At 39.2% G+C, this 18390-nt stretch overlaps 1 protein-coding gene across 11 annotated transcripts in view; it reads right to left on the bottom strand.

Moving 5' to 3' along the window:
• MYBPC1 (myosin binding protein C1) overlaps positions 1–17482 on the bottom strand; it is a 194854-nt gene extending 177372 nt beyond the window's left edge. For 10 of the 11 annotated variants that reach the window (XM_069764291.1, XM_069764289.1, XM_069764287.1 and 7 more), the window contains exon 1: positions 17359–17482. In XM_069764291.1, coding sequence (XP_069620392.1) covers positions 17359–17383 — 25 coding nt within the window. In that variant the 5' untranslated portion in view covers positions 17384–17482. The remainder of the gene's footprint in view (positions 1–17358) is intronic. The other variant, XM_069764284.1, reaches the window with a different exon arrangement.
• Between the last annotated feature and the right edge of the window lie 908 nt (positions 17483–18390).

An 18390-nucleotide genomic window follows, 5' to 3' on the forward strand; every position in this document is an offset into this window, starting at 1 on the left:
TCTTAATTAACCATTTATATTTTAGACTATTCTAAAGTCACCAAAAAAAATCTATGTCTTCTATGTGCGAGCACAGATTTGTACTGTTTTATGACTTTAATATTAATACATCTGTCAAAAAGTTGCAGGCCGTTCCCACTACTACTAAACCACACCTACAGTGCCAGCATACAATATTAGTGAACCATATCCTTCTATTTACTTTTCAAGACTGACCAGTGCCAAGTAAAGCCATCAATTTATGAACTAGAAGTTTGTAATATAAATTCATTATTGCAAAATTTTACATAGAAAAAAAAAATCATATTAAAAATGGTATTAATGAAACATCAACTCATCATGCAAATAATAACCCTAACCCCCAAACAAATAATAAAACTCCTTCAACACATCTTGTAAGCCAACATGATATCATTAAAGATGCAACTAAGTCTTGATATGGCTATGTAGACTGAAAAATTAAACAGCTATGGGTCTTAAAGCAAAATAATGAAAACAATTGTCCTGAAGGTAGAAAATAGCTCCTTAAGGGGGTTGTTAGGAGTTTTTTTTTGTGATGGGGCTAAGAACATACCAGAAGGTAGTTGTGAAATACCTGCCTGTTCTACCCCGCAACATCTCTCTTGGTTCAGGAGGTGATTCTCTGGCCTTATTTTACATCACATCAGTGGGGCAGCTCTTTCTCTTCTGGTTTGCCCTGTTGATAAGTCATCACTGCCAACATCCTGCTGATTGACAGCCGCATCCCCGCAATTAGGCAGTGGGGAGCCACCTGTCACTCAGCATGACGTCAGCAATGATGCCCCATCAACAGAGCAGATGCCCCATCAGCATGACGTCAGCAATGATGCCCCATCAACAGAGCAGAGCGTAAGAGAAGAAGTTACTCTGTTGATGCGATGTCACCGAAAAGCAGAAGAATCATCAGGAGGAGAGATCCATTAATGTTCTGAATAGATCGTCACAAGGCAACTAACTGCCTATAAGTCCTTAGCATCATCACAAAAAAGTCTTAAAGTCCCAGATAATAATAATAATAATAATAATTTTTATTTATATAGCGCCAACATATTCCGCAGCGCTTTACAAATTATAGAGGGGACTTGTACAGACAATAGACATTACAGCATAACAGAAATACAGTTCAAAACAGATACCAGGAGGAATGAGGGCCCTGCTCGCAAGCTTACAAACTATGGGGAAAAGGGGAGACACGAGAGGTGGATGGATGATAACGCCTTTCAGGGGTGAAAGAGTTTTTATATCTTCAAAAACAAAATAGTAAAACGTTTCTACAAGCCAGCCTCACATATACATACATAATCATGGTGTTTATCTCCTGCAATTTGGACATCCATACTTTGGACTTGTGGTCATCTACTCATCCCTGAGGCACAGGACATTGTGCATCCTGTCCTCTAATTAGCACAGGTATCTCTCTGTAGCAGATCTGAGGTGCTTATGTGTGAAAACAATCATAACGCTACCTTACAGGAAACAGAGGGACATTCACACAGTAGTAAATAGCGGAAATGACTGTAAGAGGGCAGAGGACTCATTGGTACTTGGAATCTTTGTATGGCAATCTCAGCCACCAAAGCCCTGACTGCATCAAAGCTACTGTGCTGCACAGAGCTAGGTATATAATGTGTATAGAAAATAACTGTTTCTGAGCTATGGTGGCATTAACCAGTGAGCGTCCATTAGAAATTGGAACTTTTATATAACTTTTATGAGCTCTCAAAACCACGTTATATTTTTTTTTGTGAAATAGCCCTACATGGTCCACATAATTATCTACATATACACATCAGCTATATTTTATGCTGATAAGTGAAATGTTTATACTTTGATGAAAATGTAACATCTACTATATAATTGTCTAAGGGTCACTTCCGTCTGTCTGTCTGTCATTGGTCGCGGCCTCTGTCTGTCATGGAATCCAAGTCGCTGATTGGTCGCGGCAAAACAGCCACGACCAATCAGCGACGAGCACAGTCTGGCGGAAAAATGGCCACTCCTTACTCCCCGCAGTCACTGCCCGGCGCCCGCATACTCCCCTCCAGTCACCGCTTACATAGGGTTAATGCCGGAGGTAACGCACTCTGTTACCGCTGCTATTAACCCTGTGTGTCCCCAACTTTTTACTATTGATGCTGCCTATGCAGCAAAAAAAGATCTAATGTTAAAAATAATTTAAAAAAACAAAAAATCATTATATACTCACCTTTCGCCGCCTGTTCCACTTATCGCGACACTCCGGTAACCTCTCCAGTGGCAAGGATGGTATGCGACAAAGACCTGCCATGACGTCACGGTCATGTGACCGCGACCTCATCACAGTTCCTGCGCTACCAACCCTGGGACCGGAAGCTGCCGAGTGCACCGAACACAAGGGCTCCCTCGGAAGGTGAGTATATGTTTATTTTTTATTTTTTAACCTGTGACATACGTGGCTGGGCAATATACTATGTAGCTGGGCAATATACTATGAGACTGGCCAATATACTACGTAGCTGGGCAATATACTACGTGGCTCTGTGCTGTATACTACTTGACTGGGCAATATACTACGTGACTGGGCAATATACTACGTGGCTGGGCAATATACTACGTGGCTCTGTGCTGTATACTACGTCACTGTGCTGTATACTACGTCGCTGTGCAATATACGTGTCTGTGCTGTATACTATGTCACTGGGCAATATACTACGTAACTTGACAATATACTACGTCGCTGGGCAATATACTACGTGAATGGGCAATATACTACGTGGCTGGGCAATATACTACGTGGCTGGGCAATATACTACGTGGCTGGGCAATATACTACGTGGCTGGGAAATATACTACATGGCTGGGCAATACACTACGTAACTGGGCAATACACTACGTAACTGGGCAATATACTACATGACTGGGCAATATACTACATGGCTGGGCAATATACTACGTGACTGGGCAATATACTACGTGGCTGGGCAATATACTACGTGGCTGGGCAATATACTGCGTGGCTGGGCATTATACTACGTGACTGGGCAATATACTATGTGGCTGGGCAATATACTACGTGGCTCGGCAATAAACTATGTGGCTGGGCAATATACTACGTGACTGGGCAATATACTACGTGGCTGGGCAATATACTACGTGACTGGGCAATATACTATGTGACTGGGCAATATACTACATCGCTGGGCAATATAGTACATAGCTGGGCAATATAGTACGTGACTGGGCAATATACTATGTGGCTGGGCAATATACAATGTGGCTGGGCAATATACTACGTGGACATGCATATCCTAGAATACCCGATGCGTTAGAATCGAGCCACCATCTAGTTTACTAGTCTAAGGGTCACTTCCGTCTGTCTGTCTGTCTGTCACAGATATTCATTTGTCGCGGCCTCTGTCTATCATGGAAATCCAAGTCGCTGATTGGTCGCGACAAAACAGCCACGACCTATCAGTGACGGGCACAGTCCGGCGGCAACATGGCTGCTCCTTCCTCCCTGCAGTCAGTGCTCCCTCCATACTCCCCTCCGGTCACCGCTCACACATGGTTAATGGCAGCGTTAACCGATCGCGCTATGCCGCGGTGTAACGCACTCGGTTACCGCTGCTATTAACCCTGTGTGACCAATGTTTTACTATTGATGCTGCCTATGCGGCATCAATAGTAAAAAGATCTAATGTTAAAAATAATAATTAAAAAAAAAATCGTTATATACTCACCGTCAATCGGCCCCTCGGATCCACAACAGGCCTTTCCCGCTCGCGATGCTCCGGTAACGGTCCATGCTGCGATCTTGTGAGATGATGATGTAGTGGTCTCGCGAGACCGCTACGTCATCATCTCGCAAGACCGCAATGCACTCTTCAGACCAGAGCGCACGAGGACCATCGGTAAGCGGCCGCTTCGATCGGGAGGCTCCGGAAGGTAAGTATGTAACTATTTTTTATTTTAATTCTTCTTTTTAACAGGGATATGGTGCATACTACGTGACTGGCCAATATACTACGTGACTGGGCAATATACTGTGTGGCTGGGCAATATACTTTGTGGCTGGGCAATATACTATGTGGCTGGGCAGTATACTACGTGTATGTGCTGTATACTACGTGGCTCTGTGCTGTATACTACAGGACTGGGCAATATACTACGTGACTGGGCAATATACTATGTGACTGGGCAATATACTATGTGGCTGAGCAATATACTATGTGGCTGGGCAATACACTACGTGACTGGGCAATATACTACGTGACTGGGCAATATACTATGTGACTGGGCAATGTACTACGTGACTGGGCAATATAGTATGTGGCTGGGCAATATACTATGTGGCTAGGCAATATACTATGTGGCTGGGCAATATACTATGTGACTGGGCAATATACTATGTGGCTGGGCATTATACTATGTGGCTTGGCAATATACTACGTGGGCTGTGCAATATACTACATGGCTCTGTGCTGTATACTACATCACTGGGCAATATACTACGTGGCTGGGCAATATACTACGTGGCTGGGCAATATACTACATGGGCTGTGCACTATACTACGTGGCTCTGTGCTGTATACTACGTCACTGGGCAATATACTACGTGGCTAGGCAATATACTACGTGACTGGGCAATATACTACGTGGCTGGGCAATATACTACGTGGCTGGGCAATATACTACGTGGCTGGGCAATATACTATGTGGCTGGGCAATATACTACGTGGCTGGACAATATACTACGTGGCTGGGCAATATACTATGTGGCTGGGCAATATACTACGTGGCTGGGCAATAAACTACGTGACTGGGCAATATACTACATGGCTGGGCAATATACTACGTGGCTGGTCAATATACTACGTGGCTGGGCAATATACTACGTGGCTGGGCAATATACTATGTGGCTGGGCAATATCCACCATCTAGTACATTATATATTAAGGTAAGCAATAAAAGATATGATTCCACTTATGAACCTTATGGCTTATAGCAGGAATCAGAAACCTGGATACATGGATGATCTATCATCTATAAAATATAGGTGCATTTACATCTACTGACCGTGGATAAATGATCATTGATTGGCTACAGAATAAACAAGCCAATTAGTTGTCACTTAATGGCTGTCCAGAATTATATGCACACAGAACGATCATTAATATGAGCATTCTCCGAGAATAGAATACCATTCTGTTATTTAAGCAGGATGATGTGCAGCCAATAATGATGATTTTAATGCTGGCACGAATGATCCAATCTCCCAATAAAGTTTGTTTTGCTCCTTTGTAGGGGATTCCTTGCGTGTCTATACAAGCTGATAATCATCGAATGAACATTCTAATAAACTTTGATTCCTTCTTATTGAATTACCTAAATGAGCCTCAAGAGTGCAGAGTTGGGCTGTTTGTGCACAGATCCAAAGGTAAATAGATGGGTAGATCTTGTTGCCGCTAAGGGACCTGTGAGTTAAAGGAGGGGGTGGCCTTGTGCCGAACAGCTCCGCACCCCCATCTGGCATTACAATTTCAAAAATATCTGCAGGATGCGGATACAGTTCAACATTACGGTGGAACAGGGATCCATAGGTTCCTTGTTCAACCATTCGTTCTGCATGTCTGAGTCTCAGCATAGCAGAATTAATGATGTCACTAGATCATGCCTGCTGAGTGGATCCTATGTCCTCACACAGCACAGAGCCGAATGGTGCATTGGATAAATGGGGCTTTGGAATTATTTTTTATTTTATTTTGTCAGACATCCTACAGTGCCGGGATGTTATGGGGGTTTGTGAGGACTATCAAAGTATATGTGGGAGGGGCAATGAGGGCATCATACTGTGTGGGGAGTGATCCTACTGTATAAGGGGATCATACTGTGTGTGGGGCATAATACTGGGGTGCACTGAAATGGCAATTTACTGTGTGTGGGAGGCTGTAGGGGCCAACAAACTATGGACTTCTGTGGGGTGACCATAGTATTGTATTTAGAGCTGTGGGGACTATCATACTGTGTTGGGTGTTGTGAGGCTATCATACTATCTGGAAGGCTGTGAGGACATTGCACCATATAAGGGGCTTTTGGGCTATCATTCTGTGTGGTGGCTGTGAGGGCCATCATACTCTGTGGGGGGTGCTCTGGGGCGGCATCATACCATATATAATACTTTGTGTTGGGGGTATTATACTGTGAAGAAATGAAGTCAATGTGTGGGACTAATAATGTGTGTGTGGGAACTGGGGACATCATACTCTGCCGGGGCATTCTAGGGGCTTCATACTATGGACTTGTAGAGGCATCATACTTTGCTTGGGGCACTGTGGATACATCATACTGTTTTGGGAACATCATGCGTTTTTGGGGCACTATGAGGTCATCATGTTTTGTTGGGACAATGTGGCAGTATCATAACATGTTGGGGCAATGTGAGGCATCTTAGTTTGCTAGGTGCACTGCAGGGTCATCATAACTGCTTGTGGGGGTACTGTGGGGAAATTCACTGTAGTGGTATCATACTGTGTGTGGAAATATTTTTGTGGTCAACATACTCTATGGGGCCCATTAAAGGAATATATAATAATGGATGAGAACACTTCAGTGGTTTCAGTAGGGACAAAATTACAGTTTACGTGCCACAACATGTCCCTCTCCATTACTTTAAAATGTTGAGAGGTATGCTTCTCTGTGACTGCGCATATGGGCTGTGAACCTGACAAATCATTTGTTTATGTATTTTTGGGAGGGGGAGAGAGGATGGATTAATTAGAATTTTTGCTTGGCCTCATGATTTCTTTGTATGCCCTTGGCTTGGGTAGAGAGGTACTGTCTGAAAGCTTAGGGAGGGACATTGAGGCAGGAAATGGGTATACAATGTCAGAAGCCATTGATGCACACTGTATGGACAATGTATGGGAGCAACGTTACGGCCACCACTGTTCGGTGGCACATTCCGAGGGGATGATACTTGAAGCATTGTGACTAGAAATAGTATTGAGGTTAGATTTGGGGTGGCATACTGTGGCTTATACTACACAGGAGTATGATATAGTTTATATTTTATGGCTACGCAATATGCCTGCCATTAGATGGCTGACACTGTTTATGGCATTGTATTTGGGGACGCACTGTGGTTGGAATTTTGTCTGGCAATGCAATACATACAGTATATGTACATGTAAAAATTGCAAAGCCAAAGAAAGTTCTGGGGACTGTTATGATCTTTGCATAGAAAGAAAACTGTAGAACAGGGTGGAGGAAAAAAAAACATTAACTGTGCAACACGGACAGGATCGCAGACACTGTAATTGATATACACTTTTCAAATTAATGGTATGAAATATTGTGTCAAGTCTATTAAGTGTGCCAAAGTACTGCTGGTACTGCTATTCATAGTTCTTCAAAAAATGGTTTGTCTTGTAACAGTTAATCTCTTCTCTTATCCATTATAATTGCACTATATAAGAGGACTTTATTGCAGTATTCTTAGAGATTCTGAAAAGATTAACAAAACAATTCAATAAGGTGAGGCATGTAGTATGGTTGATAATGCAATAATAAGTGTTAAGACTAACTAGCATCTGCTGCCAGACTTGGAATTGGGATACATTTCCTTCCATGGTACCAGGGGGTTTTTGAGAAATACAAAGGGGAAAAGTAAAACAAGAGAAGAGCTGGGCAGGTACCCATAAAAGCTAACTAGATACCAGACCTCATTTTATAGAACCCTTGGACTAATAAAACCAGTCATATGATTGGATTTTATGAGTAATACTCACTTCTTCCAACAAGTTTTGGATCAATATGCCAGATATGGTTGTTATCGTAATGGAGATGCCAATGCCGAAAACATAATGTCCACAATATTTTGTGATGTTATCGTTACTTGGTTGTGCCAGAGGGTGACCGATTATATTTATTTATGCTGTGTTGTATGAGATTACAATTCTATGGGGTTGGAGGGTGATTGCTGCAATGGGGAATTGGAATGGTGGTGGGCTATGATTATTATTCTATGTGGGGAGGTATAATTATTTCAATGGGGTATTTGACTGATCCTTGAAGGAAGGGAGATGCTGAGGGTGCTATGAATATTACAATATGACAGGGGATGTTGTGTGCGGGGAATCAGGGGTGCGATTACTGTTGGAGGGTAAATGATTTAATCTGGGAATATTTTTTTTTCATACTATAAGGGTGAGATTATTATAAAGCAGTGCTGAGTTCTGAATCTGCCCATCACTTATCCCTACCAGTAAACAGGAGGACTCATCACTGTCTAATGTTTTGTGTAAGTGGTGCCCATCGCTGCTTTATAACTTGTAGCAGACCGAGTCCTGAACCAGCTATCCCGATTCTCTACTAATAGAGAGAAACCAGTAACTGCCCTGCCCACCAGCGCTCATTGTCAGCACAGTAGCCAGTGGTGACTTAGTAATGGCATAGGGCACAGACTGGCTGCTGCCCCTGCACTGGTTGTCAATCTGAGGCTGAGACAGCTCTTAGCTCTGGAAGAAGGTATTCTACTATCTATCCAGCTAAAGTACTACTGACTATTGTGCTAACTTTGAGCACTGCTGGGTGGGACTGTTACTGGCAAACTGTGTCAGGGCTCAGTTAGCGCTACTTAATGCAAGGGGTTAGTTGTGTCATCTCTGCAATAGGATTTGAAAGTGAGTACACAGCACAACACACAGCACAACATTGATGGCAGGGAAAATGTTTATTTGTGGGGTGCCAGGGCGTAGGAACGCAACCCTTTGACCATGAATACTGCCATGTGCGCTTTACGAGAGAATGTCACACTACTGAAACAACATTGGATTGTTTAGAAGAGCATCTTTCTTCAAAAAAGGGTGCACATTTAGACCCCGATTCATCAAGACCGGATTGAACAACTCTGGTATTCATGATGCAGTGTGTTGGAGTCAGATGCTTCTGATTCAATAAGTGAGGTGGGCCTGGTCAAAAATCTTACTCCAGTCAATCATGGTAGTTTTGTCACTGGTATGTCAGAAGCTGCAGACAGTCGCACTGCATCTAGCAGCAGAAGGTCTCTGCATTTGGCCTTGCAGATGCCTTCTTAACCCTTCTGACTCTTGACCCAGTGGCAACCTTTCTACAGCTCTAATTGACACACCTCGACCTGGTAGTTTATAGACTCCCAACCTGCTGCTGGGAATCGCCGGTGATATTTCAATTTCCCCCTGTTGAGTCTTTGAGTTATAGCAGTTGGCTATCTTCCTCGATCGTGTTTCTGGAGGACATCTGTGTTGCATCTGAGTCTACTCAAGATAATTGTTCCCCTTGTTTGTCTATCCCAGCTATCTGTAGTGGTAGTAGGGATTGACTAGTGCTCATCCTGTCCTTCCCCATGCAGGCCTTATTGCCAGGGTCAGGCAGGGATTAGGTTCCTGCTCGGTGATAGGTGCAGAACCTATATAGGGACAGTTAGGGCAGACCGGGTGACTTTAGATCTGCCTATGGGTCTCCACTCACCCCTTCCCTAGTGTTGGGCTCCCTTCCCCTCATCCCTCCATGTTGCACTTAGTCTTTCCTACACTGTGCATGACAAGTTTGCTACAGCTTGTCATGAATTAGACGAACTGTTGCATCACCCCCCCCATTGTGCCTCAACTTTTTGGCTTGAAAACAGCAAATATTCACACAATTTATGCACAACTACACGTTGTGCCAAAATGTTGTGACTTTTCAAAGCAGTTTATGATTCTGAAATAATTGCTTTTATAAATTGAGGCCAAACCATGTTCTTTGAGGTAGAGGATATTTCAATGTGGGGGTCATGCAGAATAGCATTTCTACTGTACTGAATAATTACATTGAAAGCTGTCCCCATTAAATATGAACAATTTTGTTACATTTTTGAGAAGACATTGGGAGAAAAGACCTCTGATATTGGTGTGACCACCAAACATAATTCCCTAGTAATCTAAATGCACTAATCATGCTTTAACTAATCTGACTGTAGAGACATTCAGCAGCTGTCATATCTCATGACTGAATGAATTAGTGGAAGTAATGAAAGACCCTACATGTGTAAGCTTTTGTGTGGATACTTGGCCTCTCAAGCTGCCGAGAGGTCAAGTATCCACAGCTGCTTGGTTTGGTATTGGGTACTGCTATACTGTCTATGAAATCTGTCCAGTTGTAAAGCCCAGAACTGTCTAACTTCCCCAAATTTCAGCACAATACATGCACTTTACAATTTATTCTATAGTTGGTTAATTTATGTAGGTGAAAGGGAATAAATTGCAGTACAATAACCCCTTCCTGTCTGAGATAGTTTTAATTCTTATAATTTTGTTTTTCAGACACCTTCTTGTAAGACCTTTAATTATTATTTTAATAATTTTAGTTTTAGCCATATGAGGCCTTTTGTGCAGGACAAATTGTAGTTTTTACAAGTGATGTGGAATGATGAAAGAACAGCACTTCATCCATTGATTTTAGGATTTAGTTTTAAAAAGTTTTAAAAAGCATTCACTGTGCGGTTAAAATGAACTGGAAACTTGATACTGAATATCAGTACTATTGTGGTGGTACCAAATTAATAGAGCTTTTTTCCATTTTATTGCTTTTAAAAAAAAAAATCGAGTTTTTTTCTGAAATCTGGTTTGTCCTGTAACTTTTCAAGTTATATTGTTAATAGAGCTGTGTGAGAGGTTCTAAATAAGAGAACTGCTGTTTTATTAGTACCATTTTGGATAATTATGACTTTTTATTGCTTTTTATTATTGTTTTTTATTTTTTAAGTAATGTATAAAAACAAATATAGTTTACATATTTTATTTCCCATGATTTATTGAACCCAATATTGATTGAATAACATACTTTGAAGTTAAGTGTTTATATGACAATTTCCTATGAAGCTCAGCCACAGCTTGAAATAGTCACCTGAGTGCAATGGCATCCCCAACGGCACATCACAATTGAGATACGGAGGCCAAAGGGCAACTTAAGTGACCCATACCCAGGATTGAACAGCTTAAATGGAGCTGTCAGAGATTGACAGCAGCAACGACGTGGTTTAACAGCAGCGATTAGAGCTAGAGCTAGCTCCGATTGCTGCTATGGGAACTAGTATCGGATGTCCCATTTTTCCTGCTCGCAACACATCAACTTTTAGACCTTACCACTCACTACCCAATAGATCCCATAAATTGAGTGGTCCCATTGTCATACACACATGGTCAAAATTGTTAGTACACCTTGTTTAATGACAGAAAAAACCCCAATGGTCACAGAAATAAATTGAATATGACAAAACTAATAATAAATAAAAGATCTATGAAAATGAACAAATGGAAGTCAGACATTACTTTTCAACCATGCTTCCACAGAATTAAAAAAATAAATAAAACTCATGAAATAGGCCTGGACAGAAATGATTGTACCACTGAAAATAATGTGACAAAAGGGACATGTTAAATAAAGGTGTGTCCACTAACTAGCATCACAGGTGTCTACAATCTTGGAATGAGTGAGTGGGCCTGTATATACGGCTACAGATACTCACTGTGCTGTTTGGTGACATGGTGTATATCACACTCAACATGGACCGGAGGAAGCAAAGAAAGAGTTTTCTCAGGAGATTAAAAAGAAAATTAAAGACAAACATGTTAAAGGTAAAAGTTATAAGACCATCTCCAAGCAGCTTGATGTTCCTGTGACTACAGTTGCACATATTATTCAGAAATTTAAGATCCATGGGACTGTAGCCCACCTTCCTGGAAGTGGCAGCATAAGGAAAATTCATGACAAATCAAAGAGACGGATAATATGAATGGTAACAAAAGAGCCCAGAAAAACTTCTAAACAGATTAAAGGGGAACTTCAAGCTAAAGGAACATCAGTGTCAGATCACACCATCCGTCTTTATTTGAGCCAAAGTAGACTTCATGAGAGATGACCAAGGAGGACACCATTGTTGAAAAAAAATCATAAAAAAGCTAAACTGGAATTTGCCAAACTACATGTTGATAAACCACATAGCTTCTGGGAGAATGTCCTATGGACAGATGAGACAAAAATGGAACTTTTTGGCAAGGCACATCAGCTCTATATTCACAGATGGAAAAATGAAGCATATCAAGAAAAGAACACAGTCCCTACTGTGAAACATGGAGGAGGCTCTGTTATGTTCTGGAGCTGCTTTGCTGCATCTGAGACAAGGTGTCTAGAATCTGTGTAGGGTACAAAGAAATCTCTATCAAGGGATTCTAGAGAGAAATGTGCTGCCCAGTGTCAGAAAGCTTGGTCTCAGTCGCAGGTCATGGGTCTTGTAACAGGTTAATGACCCAAAACACACAGCTAAAAACACCCAAGAATGGCTAAAAGGAAAACTTTGGACTATTCTGAAGTGGCCTTCTATGAGCCCTGACCTAAATCTTATTGAGCATCTTTGAGATCTGCAACATGCCGTCTGGAAAAGGCAACCTTCAAACACGAGACAACTGGAGCAGTTTGCTCTTGAGGAGTGGGACAAAATACCTGTCGAGAGGTGCAGAAGTCTCATTTACAGCTACAGGAATCGTTTGCATTGATTGCCTCAAAAGGTTGTGCAACAAAATATTAAGTTAAGGGTACCATCATTTATGTCCAGGCCTATTTCATAAGTTTTATTTTTTTAATTCTGTGGAACCATGGTTGAAAAGCAATGTCTGACTTTCATTTGTTTGTTTTCATAGATCTTTTATTTATTATTACTTTTGTCAGATTCAATTTATTTCTGTGACAATTGTTGGGTTTTTCTGTCATTAAACGAGGTGTACCAACTATTTTGACCACGTCTGTAGGTTAATAAATATTATTCACTTTTCCTTACAGAGAACTTAGTGTTAAGCCTGAGCACTTCATCATATGTTTTGCTGTAATCATTCACAATAGGCTAATTAGTAAATAATAATGTGAAGGTCAATGTGTTTTGTGCATACGTTTTTCATTTGATTTTTAATTTCTTGATTTTCTGCTATTTTGATTACTTCCTCCCCTCTGATCTCAGATATAGTTCTCATAATGCAGGCTAGATTTCCTATGATGCCTCTAGGTTTGCAGAGGATACAAACTCTCATTAAAGCACCTTCACACATTCAGTATTTGGTCAGCATTTTACATCAGTATTTGAAAGCCAAAACGAAGAGTGGAACAACCAGAGGAAAAGTATTATAGAAATATGTGTGCCACTTTTGCATTTTTCACCCACGCCTGATATTGGCTTACAAATACTGATGTAAAATATTGACCAAATGCTGAATGTGACCTTTGGCACTTGCTCTGAGTCTTAACAGCAGCATTGATACATCTGCAACTTGGAACTGCTTTTCCCTACCACTGCAGAGTCTCAGTGTGTCCCATATTATACAGCTTCATTGTGTACTTCCTGACTCCTGCTTGCGATAGGTTTCTTCCTTTCAACTCTTAAAATAGTACTTTTTAGATATGAATAAAATCAATAGTTGTATAGCTAATCTTTAGCCTATATAACATGCATATACTATATATAGCAAGATGATAGAAAGTATACCCACACCTTGCTATGTCAACAGTCTGAAGACTTTCAAAGGTCAACTCCATTTCGCAATCTATGCATGTACTGTGATATTGTATTTCCTTATTTCCTAATTACACTATATGAATTAGAACACCGAAGTAGGACCGTCCCATCAGTTTATTATAAGGCCTCTTATTTTCCGTAAAATATATTTTAATAATTGCAGTTTGTCATTGTTTGTCACAAAATAATCCATTCATTAAATATTTTAAAGACATTTTAAGCTGAGTAAGTCCCATAGCAAAATCTAAAAGTGAACAAACGAAATAACAAACTGGACAATAAACTCTAAACAGCTATGTGATAGTTATATGAGAGTAAATTATAGAGTAATAATAGACAAAGAATGCCTGACTACATTGACTACATGGTCAGATATGCTGAATTATCAGTCATATAATTGTATCTGAAGCTGATTCCTTGGTCCAGAGAACTTTTATGAAGCTAGCCTTAATATTAAGATACAAACATTAATATACCGTAACTGTTTTTAACTTGAGTTTTCTTAATTTTCAAGTTGTGAATTTCACATTATTTTATAATTCTGTGCTAAAACAAATGACAGACTAAAGAATGCATTCATACAGATGAGAAGTATCATGCATTACATCGACCACAAAGCATCAAGTAATCGGAATCACTGCTATCCTTAACACCAAGACATGAATACAATGCGGCCACAGGGTGTATGTGATGAACAATGTGGCGACATTTATAATAGTGATCAACCTGGCTATGTTTGGTAAGAATTGTGAGCCAAGAGATTGCCTGTTACAGATATTTTCAGAGTCATAAAGCTGGAGCTGAATATTTAAAGTTCCAGTGTGGGATATAAGGATTCTGAAATAATCTCCTGGAATGCTTTGCAGTGGAAGATACTCCCAGTGGCATGTTCTGAAAGATCACTCAGATCACAATGCTTTGGCTTTGTTTAAAATAAATATGCAGATAAGAAATCTATATAGATTCTATAGAAACCCTACCTTATCTAGAACTGAAATAGATGGGAAGATAGCTGATGGATGGATGGATAAGATAGATAGATAGATGTTGAATAGAAAAACAGATAGATAGATAGATAGATAGATATGAGATAGATAGATAGATCTATAGATAGATGTGGGATAGATAGATAGATAGATATGAAATAGATAGATAGATATGAAATAGATAGATAGATATGTGATAGATGGATAGATAGATAGATAGATAGATAGATAGATAGATAGATAGATAGATAGATGTGGGATAGATAGATATGGGATAGAAAGATAGATGATAGATAGATAGATAGATAGATAGATAGATAGATAGATAGATAGATAGATAGATATGGGATAGATAGATAGATAGATAGATAGATATGGGGTAGATAGATAGATAGATAGATAGATAGATAGATAGATAGATAGATAGATAGATAGATAGATAGATAGATAGATATGGGATAGATAGATAGATAGATAGATAGATAATAGATAGATAGATAGGTAGATAGATAGATAGATAGATAGATAGATAGATAGATATGGAATAGATAGATATGGGATAGATACGATAGATATGTGATAGATAGATAGATAGATAGATATGGGATAGATAGATAGATAGATAGATATGGGGTAGATAGATAGATAGATAGATATGGGATAGATAGATAGATAGATAGATAGATAATAGATATATAGATAGATAGGTAGATAGATAGATAGATAGATATGGAATAGATAGATATGGGATAGATACGATAGATATGTGATCGATAGATAGATAGATAGATAGATAGATAGATAGATAGATAGATAGATATGGGATATATAGATAGATAGATAGATAGATAGATAGATAGATATGGGGTAGATAGATAGATAGATATGGGATAGATAGATAGATAGATAGATAGATAGATACATAGATAGATATGGGATAGATAGATAGATAGATAGATATGGGGTAGATAGATAGATAGATAGATAGATAGATAGATATGGGATAGATAGATAGATAGATAGATAGATAATAGATAGATAGATAGGTAGATAGATAGATAGATAGATAGATAGATAGATATGGAATAGATAGATATGGGATAGATACGATAGATATGTGATAGATAGATAGATAGATAGATAGATAGATAGATATGGGATAGATAGATAGATAGATATGGGGTAGATAGATAGATAGATAGATATGGGATAGATAGATAGATAGATAGATAGATAGATAGATAGATAGATAGATAATAGATATATAGATAGATAGGTAGATAGATAGATAGATATGGAATAGATAGATATGGGATAGATACGATAGATATGTGATCGATAGATAGATAGATAGATAGATAGATAGATAGATAGATAGATAGATAGATATGGGATATATAGATAGATAGATAGATAGATAGATAGATAGATATGGGGTAGATAGATAGATAGATATGGGATAGATAGATAGATAGATAGATAGATAGATAGATAGATAGATAGATAGATAGATACATAGATAGATATGGGATAGATAGATAGATAGATATGGGGTAGATAGATAGATAGATATGGGATAGATAGATAGATAGATAGATAGATAGATAGATAAATAGATAGATAATAGATATATAGATAGATAGGTAGATAGATAGATAGATATGGGGTAGATAGATAGATAGATATGGGATAGATAGATAGATAGATAGATAGATAGATAGATAGATAATAGATATATAGATAGATAGGTAGATAGATAGATAGATAGATAGATATGGGGTAGATAGATATATACGGAATAGATAGATATGGGATAGATACGATAGATATGTGATCGATAGATAGATAGATAGATAGATAGATAGATAGATAGATAGCCCTGACATGATGGGTCAATAAACTATTATTTTTTGGATCTTTGGAATGTTACCTTCATCTTTTTTGGATAGATAGATAAAGATGTCATCTTTACTGATTTGCTTTAAGCAATTTCAACAATTAACCCTAACTAACCCTAATTTGGAATATTAGTATATAAATTAAAAGTGCAAAATAAAATTTCTGGACTCCAAGAGTTTACAGTAAACTTTTGCTTTATATTTTGTAATAGCGCTAGTCTTTATTGCTAATAGCAAACACAACTTTTCAATGATGTGACGCCCTACTACTGTGCACCCAAGCAACTAAACTTACAAAAATAATAAAAGGAAATGGTCCGTAACATTCTGACCACATATAATGCTAAATGGATAGTTACACATTTCTTCTTACACATTCGTACAATGTAGTTAAATACTGGAATGACTGGTTTATCACGTTACAAAATTCCCAGTCCTCGCTACATTGTACACACAATTACTAGTTGGGTATTTAGTGGCCAGTATGGAAGTGTCAGTAGGATGAGATTCTTTGGATGGAGATAACCTATGTAATGCTTATGACTTATACTAATGGCTTAAGGCCATAGGGGCTTTGCTAACCGTCCATGCTCCAACACATGGCTCTAGGGAGTTGGAAAAATTATTGGCACTAACACTAATTTGTAGTACTCATCATTGTGCTTTGCCATAGGATGCTGAGGGTTACTACGTTATCCTGCAGTTCAGCTGTAGTTAATAATGGATGGGACTGGAAACAGAAACATAGTAATGGTATTAATGGTTGAGCTGATGGATCTATGTATTAAATGCATCTACAACATCAATGGTTGTAGTTTGCAATTTAGTTTTTGTATAATGGGTTAAAGCCGTGAAAATGTTAAAATAGTGCAATGATTCCACAGATACTCACCCGTTTTCTGGGTCGGCTCTGGCATTCTATCAATGACTCTTTCCCAAAGAGTATTGAACTTTCCACAAAACAATAACCAGTTCACCAGCAGCCAGGTAGACACACGAGAGAGAGGAAGGGCAGACTGAGCAGAGGGGGAGAGGAATTCCTCCACTTTATATACCGCATTGACATATCAATCTCATGGCACCTCCTCTGTTTTACTATGCAAATATTTAGAAAATTGACAGTTATGGGAACTCTCCCATCTGTTGTCTGAACGGTCTGCTCTTTCGGCTTTTGGAAAGAATCTTTGTTGCATCTCATGTGGCTGATGAGAACATCTCTGAGCTTCTATATTCAGCTGCTCACTTAAACAGATAGGAATCAGGGACGGTATTATAAGGTACAAAGCATCCCTAGCTCTGAGCGCTCCTTCTGCAGCCCTTCCATCTTTTATTTTTTATTTATATTTCAATAATATTTTACTTCTATATTTATATTTATTCTACTCAATTATTATATACAAGAAAAATCTAGAAATTGATCAGATTAAATCACTGAAAAATCCAAAAGTATCATGTGCCAAACACATATATCCCAAACAACTTCGTAACACTCTACTCCCTATAACAAGGGAAGTGAACGAATAAAGAACAAAATCTCAAGTATAAACGTACCATTTTTTATTACAAATTTCTTACAAAAAATCCAATAATAATAAAATACAAATCAAGACCTCAGATGTTAGACCACATAGCAACATTAAGAACAGTTACAGTGCGCGCTGTTCCCACTGCTTGCTCCTGTACTCTGCTTTTCCCGCACACAGGACTCGGGTGACACGCACAGTGGCCATTGCCATAGCTGCCTGCTTGTTTGCGGTTCATAAGCCGGACATGACGAGTCATTTTCCGACTTGTATCACGTGATACAAGCCTAACAGCGCATTGGCCACACGGGAATTCTTAAAGCCCTGTTTTCCTCTTCTCCAACACGCCCCCTGAAGAAGTTTGTACGAAACGCTCTTTATTAACCAGCACCTGCCTCTCA

This window comes from Ranitomeya imitator, chromosome 4 (genome assembly GCF_032444005.1).
Source record: "Ranitomeya imitator isolate aRanImi1 chromosome 4, aRanImi1.pri, whole genome shotgun sequence".
Classification (NCBI taxonomy): Eukaryota; Metazoa; Chordata; class Amphibia; order Anura; family Dendrobatidae; genus Ranitomeya; species Ranitomeya imitator.